Source organism: Chionomys nivalis, chromosome 3 (genome assembly GCF_950005125.1).
Source record: "Chionomys nivalis chromosome 3, mChiNiv1.1, whole genome shotgun sequence".
Lineage (NCBI taxonomy): Eukaryota > Metazoa > Chordata > Mammalia > Rodentia > Cricetidae > Chionomys > Chionomys nivalis.
In genome coordinates this window covers 74,292,134-74,299,026 of record NC_080088.1, presented here as the reverse complement: position 1 = coordinate 74,299,026, position 6,893 = coordinate 74,292,134, and the positions used below count along the sequence as shown (strand labels likewise).

Below are 6,893 nucleotides of genomic sequence, written 5' to 3'. Positions count from 1 at the left end.
AACAGTCAAGAGTTTGCCCTGGCAGGACAGACCAGAACGCCAGCATTTTAAAACAGCACAACTTTTTTCCTGCTATGGCTGAAAACAAACAAGCATGCAGTCAGCTTTTATCAACACCTTTTAAGTGTTTCGTGCAGGACCTCTTAATGAGCTGCAGGATTTTGCAGCTAAAGCTGAGTCAGGAAGCCTCTCTTAGATGAGAGTGCTTGTTTGCATCTAGCAAGCAGAGCAGACCCAAGGAATTGCTGCTACAAAGAAAACATGCTTTACTCCATTCTTTCTCAAGCTTTCTCAGGCTATCTGTAGATTCAGTGCCCCATGTCTGGGCACCATCTGTAGTAGGGGCTGCGGGCCTCTTCCCACAGCCTGGCTCATGGCTACCTGGCTAGCTTATGCCCCAAAATAACGACACACAAACTGTATTCTTTTAATCACTGCCTGGCCCATTTCTATTCATGTGTGTAGCACCCCATGGAGCGCTTACCAGGAAGATTCTAGCCTACGTCCATCCTGGGTCGGAGTTTCATCACGTCTGCTCTGGAGAGGAAAGCATGGCGTCTGTCTCTCAGAGGAGCTGCCTTGCATCTGAGCTCACTTCCTCTTCCTCCCAGCATTCTATTCTGTCTACTCCACCCACCTATGGGATGGCCTATCAAATGGGTCAAGCAGTTTCTTTATTTTTAACCAATGACCTTCCTCCATCAAACCTTACCCTCTCTGATAGGTAGATGGGGTTGCAATGGAGGAAAAGGTTGAGGAAGTGGGAGAAGGGGAGGAAGTTGTAACTGAGTATGTAAAATGAGAAAAGATAGTTTTTTAAACAATTAAATAATTAATTAATTAAAAATAGAATGAAGTCAAAATATTTGAACAAAGCAGTAAATTTATGTTAATTTTATAGAAACATGCCAATATAAGCATATTATAATAAACACACAAAGTATATCTCATGTTGTGTTAGTATACTAATTCATTGTCTAATAATTGTCATTAAAATAATTGACTATAGTGTTATAATTAAGTATGTGAATAATTATACTAACATATAATGAGAAATGTATTATTTAAACTTAACTAATAATGAATCACTAGGAAGGTATAATATGAAAATGTTTCCAATAGACAGCCCTGCTCTATGACATTCTCTGTTAAATATAAAAGGAGTAGAAAGAAAATGATCAAGTTTTGGTGGAAGAAAATGTCACAAAGACTCTTGTCATGGCCCCCAGAACCTCCTTATTCCTCAGGCTGTAGATGATGGGGTTGAGCATGGGGGTGAGGATGGTGTAGAAGACAGCCAGAATCTTATCTTCTGTGGGAGAACGGAGACTCCTGGGTCGAAGATAAGTGTAGACAAAAGGTGCATAGTAAAATGTCACCACAGTTAAGTGAGTTGAACATGTGGTGAAGGCCTTTTTCCTTCCCTCTTTTGAGCGCATATGGAAGACAGCAAAAAGAATACGTCCATAGGAAGCTGTGATGCCAAGAAAAGGAAGTAGGAGAAACAGGCTTGTGCTGACAAACACCATGTACTCATAAACCCAAGTGTCCATACAGGCCAGGGGAAGCATTGCTGGGACATCACAGAAGAAATGGTTAATGGACCTAGAATGGCAGTAAGGAATGTGAAGGGCATAGACTGTATGTGCTAAAGAGTTGATTGAACCCAATATCCAGGATCCTATGATCATCTTCAGGCACATCAATTTGCTCATGCGAATAGGATAATGAAGAGGGTGGCAGATGGCAACAAAACGGTCATAGGCCATGGAAGCCAGGAGCAAGCCCTCGGAACCTGCCATGGTCAGAAAGAAAAAAGATTGCACTCCACAGCCTAGGAAAGAGATGGTTTTCTGGTCAGAGAGGAAGTTGAATGCCATCTTGGGAACAGTGGCAGAGACATCCATCAGGTCCATGAGAGAGAGCTGACTGAGTAGAAAATACATGGGTGTGTGGAGCCTGGGATCCACACGAATGAGGTGGATCATCGTTGAGTTGCCAAGCAAGGCCACAAGGAATATGGAGATGATGAGCAGTAAAAGCAGAAGGCCTGTTTGGTTTTGTGGAAACAACCCCAACAAAATGAAATCACTTGAGCTCTGATTCAATTTCTCCATGAAAATGTGTTGCTATATCTTTCTTGAAAAAGAAACTTATGATCAAAATATACTTATCAGATGAACTGGAACAAGAGAATAAAGAGGAACTGTCTTGTAGTGAATACTTGCACTGAATTGCTCTTCCTGCAGCACAGTCCTTCTGTTGAAATGATAAAGTGGTTGAGAAAGAAAACAGCGAAACATCACCCTTCACAATAGCCAGAAATAACATAAAATATCTTGGGGTAACACTAACCAAAGAAGTAAAAGACCTGCACTACAAGGACTTTAAGTCTTTGAAGAAAGAAATTATTTTGAAATCTGAACTGAATGTTCCTTGCATCTTGCATCTGGCCAAATTCTCAATTCAGAAATATCTCTATGGCTTTATCAAGGGTGGCAACATGATTAAAATAGCTCACAACTTTCCCCCTAGACAACTCTATGCAAAAACCATTATGTAGATCATCAACTGACCTTATACTAAGGAAGCCTCTAACTTCTGTATCACATACTTTCTGGTTCTGTTCCCATAATTGGCTATACTGCAAACAGATCTCTAAGATCTGCTCCTTGGTGCTCTTCCTCTCAAATTTTCTAATAAATCTTTGCCTTTCTTGAAAACTCTCTCCACTCCCAATTCACTGTTCTGGTATTAAAAGGTTTGTGTGCTCAGATTCACACTAGTGATAAGATGTTATTTGTATGTACTTTCTCCATAAGTAGTGCTTTGATTTTTGTAAATTTCACAGATATTAATTGAATACATACTCATAATAAAACATTTTATACAATAAAACATAACAAATATTACACATTGCCTAATATGTATTTTTGTTATAGTTTACAATTGCAAATATTATAGGTACATGTTCAAATAGTATAAATGTTGTTTATAAGCATTGCTTTCTCCTTACTCTAAAGTTCTGGTTTTTGTACACCATTAACAGGAGTGAGAAGCCCTTAAAAATATGTTCATTGAGGAAGAAATGTCCATGTGTGCATTATTTATTCTTTGTGGAGGCTGAAAAATGCAGGCCCATTTCCACCTTGTCTGATGGTCAGAGAGTTTGGAGACTTGACAGCCATAGTTGCACCTCCTAACTCAGGAGGTGATTTCTTAGTTATTTTGAAGTTAAGATAGCATCAGTGCCATCCTGACAACAGGATGTAGAGGTGCTTCTGTTCCTTTCTTTTGTAACTATGGGGTCACCTAGGGAAGGGCGGTCTGTGACCTGGAATAGGTGACTTGGGGCACCTCTCTAGCTAGACAACAGAATGCTAATGTCTCTAAATTGACTATGTGAGTAAACCTTTTGTATCATGTGAAAGAAGTCTTTTGTTACCTTCTCCTCAATTTATGTTGGGTATAAAAGCTGTGGAAAAATAAAAATGGGTGATTTCAGGGTCTGAGTAATTCCTGAAATACCCTCCCAATACTGTCTTATGTTTCTGTCTTATTATTTGTATGTGTCTTCATATTCCTTACCTTTATTTCTTCCCACACCCCTACCCTGGTAAGAGGTGATTTTTGTCAAGGCAGTTCCTCAACAATTTTGCTCATCAAAATTTTTAAATTGTTATATTTTCATTCTTTTTATATGTACTTGCATGGAAGAAAGAATATCATTGGGACAGTCAATATACTTCCTCCTTCCTGAGTACCAAATTCAAATCATCAGTTTGGAGGTAAGTGCGTTTACATGTTGAGCTATCTCAGCAGCCCAAAAAAACAAAGCAATGTCTTGCTCTTACTTATTAATTTTTATGTCACATATATTTTACTTATGCACTTTAGACTTATTCAACTGAGGAAAATAAGACAAAATATATAGTGAATAAATAAATTAAAACAAGAATAAAATTAATAATTTTGTTTCAATCTCTGTGAGTTCGAGACCAGCCTGGTCTACAAGAGCTAGTTCCAGGACAGGCTCCAAAACCACAGAGAAACCCTGTCTCGAAAAACCAAAAAATAAATAAATAAATAAATAAATAAATAAATAAAATAATTTTATTTCATATACATGTGAATATTCATGTTCTAAATATACAAATATGTCTTCAATCTGTATGATGTTACAGGTATATATTTTTTTCAAGAATGATTATTTAGCAATGAATAACTGAATTTGCAAGAGAGCAAGAAGAGCATATGGTAGAATCTAGATAGAGTAAATTATAAAATAGATCTGATATGGCTATATTATAATGCAAAAATTAAAAATATTATCTGAAAATATGAAATGAATAAATTTTCTGCCAGGATAATGTTTCCTACATTTCTATTGCAGTCCTCATCGTAGGTCTGCCTCAGTAATGATCTCTCCTACTGCTCTTCGATTTCATCTGATTTTTCTCCATTCACTCTCAAGCAAGAAAAATCTAAAATTATGATTTATTATCTCTCCAACACACATTTTCTTTCTTCTCTTACCTGTCCTCAGTATAAGAGTCCATACTTTGCATGTGTGTACCCTTATAACTGAGAGAAACACTGAAGACAGGGCCTCAGCAGGTTACTGGCCTGGATACTAATGTTTGACTACTGATAATTTTCAACACTAAATAATAGCAAATAGTATTTTGCGAAATTTATTCACGTTTAGCATCAAATTATTTAGCCTTCCATATGTTTGCGGTGAGCACAAAAACAATTGTAAAACAGAACTTGTCACATAAAATGGAAATAGATTTTATAGCTATCTAATTAAGAGGTACTGATAATGAGGAATGCATATGCAAGAACATGACAGGTGCACAGGATCACTTGGCATAGACTATATATGAGAAAAGAAAGAATTTTGTGTTTATTCCCATTTAAAAACAAATGCCTATAAGATGATCAATAAACATGAAGTATAAATAAAAACCGCAATGACCAATTTTATTGTATACCTTCAAAAATATATTCCCTGTTCATAGACACTTGAATATTCTGTTTGTTAACTCAAACAAGATTATGGTTCTTTGGCACAAATTAAGAAGGTGATTACTAAAATAGACCAATAAATTCAAGCATATGACCTGATGTCATATAATAAGTCTTCCTGTGAGTAAAACATGCAAAGTAAAAGACACAGCTTGATTGGAACCTGCCTGGAGCCACTAGGTGGCTCCATGTAAGCAGGTCTTTTTGAAGCCCACTATTCTAAGTGATGAATAAGGAACAGGGTTGGGAGGGAAAGTAAATGAGGACAAAAACAAAGAGACTGATGGTTATAAAGGGTTGCGGTAAGGTTAATTGTGTAGGCAGATGCCACACCAACTCCAGTGTCGTCTGTGTGACATGACATATGTTATTATGCCAGATGGGAACTACATGTCCTATGGGTCTAGGCTTCCTGGAGGTCAATGGCAGATGGCCTGGTATTAGCCACCCTTGGGGCATAGACGGGTTTTTAGATTAGCTGACTATACAGGATATGGGCTTTGCACAATCTCTTTTATAACAATGATATTTTTATATCTACAAGACAAGGATAATCTCTTCAGGAACAGCTCCGAGATAGGAAAGCACAGTATGGGAATGTATGAGACTACAGCAGAACCTTTGTCTACACCGGGGTGTATGATGAGCAAGGGAATAGATGGGTTAATGTTGATGGACAAAGAGTGTTGTTATACTCTGAATATTATGAATAGGCTTGCTAGATCCCAACCCCCATGGTGTCTGCTGCATAAGAAGGTACAAAAAATATATTTCAGCAGGTTCAGAGAGCTGCTAGTCATATTTGGTCACTAGATGAAATAAAGAAAGGGTTAGAAAGAGGAAGGGCCATGATAGCGATAATGAGATAGAAACTTTCTGTTCATAAAATGAAACCACTTGTCTGAGGCTTACGTTCCCAAGGACAAGATTTTCTCTTCTAAGGATGTTTTATGTCTAACGCCTGTCCCTGATAATATGCTTTTCTTATAAATTGCTGATGTGACTAAAACAGGCTTTCATGCTGTGCCAACTAATGATACATGACCTTATTATTTGTTCTTTCTTTGAATACTATATAAAACATGATTTCAATAAAATCACAGCAGATTCCAAGCACTCTCTTGTGTGTTGTGTCTGTCATTCGCCGAACTTGTGCCTTCCTGTGTACAAAGCCCCTGCTTCTCCCATGGTCTGAGTGGCTCCCCTGAGCTGGTCCGTGGCAGGCAGAAAAAAACTTGGGATCTGATCTGAATAAAATGCTAGAACAGGGAGAGTTATGTGCTCTTAGATTCTAGACCTCCATATCAGAAGGGTACTACCATGAGTACCGTGCAGAGAAGACTAGTCAGAGGGAATAAAATATCTGGCAACCTATCTGAATTTAGAAACAGAGCCAAACATTCCACAAAACCACTGACACCTGGGTACATTAGGACAGTGCGATACCTACCTGGTCATAGGTTCCTGTCTGATGATTAACTGATGTCTACACCCTGGTACAGCACTTACACAGAGCAAACTCTTAATCTGTGTGCCTGTTGAAATGAATAAAGCATTATCCTTAGATATGATAGAACACAATTTTTCATACTGAAAATATCATTTTAAAAGTCAATCTTCTGCATTATGGTTTGTGAATAAAGAGAAAACCCTTAGGGGCACTTTCTTTACATCCTTTATCACAGGTTTAGCTAGAGAGGAAGGAACATTCCAGTCAACCCAGGAGGAGATGTTTCCAATATCCAGCTTTGACCACAGAATCTGCACTAAACTTACACATCATAGGTTTGATTTCTACAGATGTGTGCTGCCAGATCACTTTTCAATAGTTCTTAAACATCTTTGAAGACAGTTACAGCAGA

General features: G+C 37.8%; 1 protein-coding gene across 1 annotated transcript; it reads right to left on the bottom strand.

Moving 5' to 3' along the window:
* Positions 1–1,178: 1,178 nt before the first annotated feature.
* On the bottom strand, positions 1,179–2,117 carry LOC130871311 (olfactory receptor 2L13-like). Its single transcript, XM_057764666.1, has one exon. The coding sequence runs from the start codon at positions 2,115–2,117 to the stop codon at positions 1,179–1,181; it is 939 nt and encodes a 312-aa protein (XP_057620649.1).
* Between the last annotated feature and the right edge of the window lie 4,776 nt (positions 2,118–6,893).

Excerpts from the sequence above, each read along its gene's own strand:
- LOC130871311 (XM_057764666.1), bottom strand. The coding sequence starts at position 2,117 with ATGGAGAAATTGAATCAGAGCTCAAGTGATTTCATTTTGTTGGGGTTG.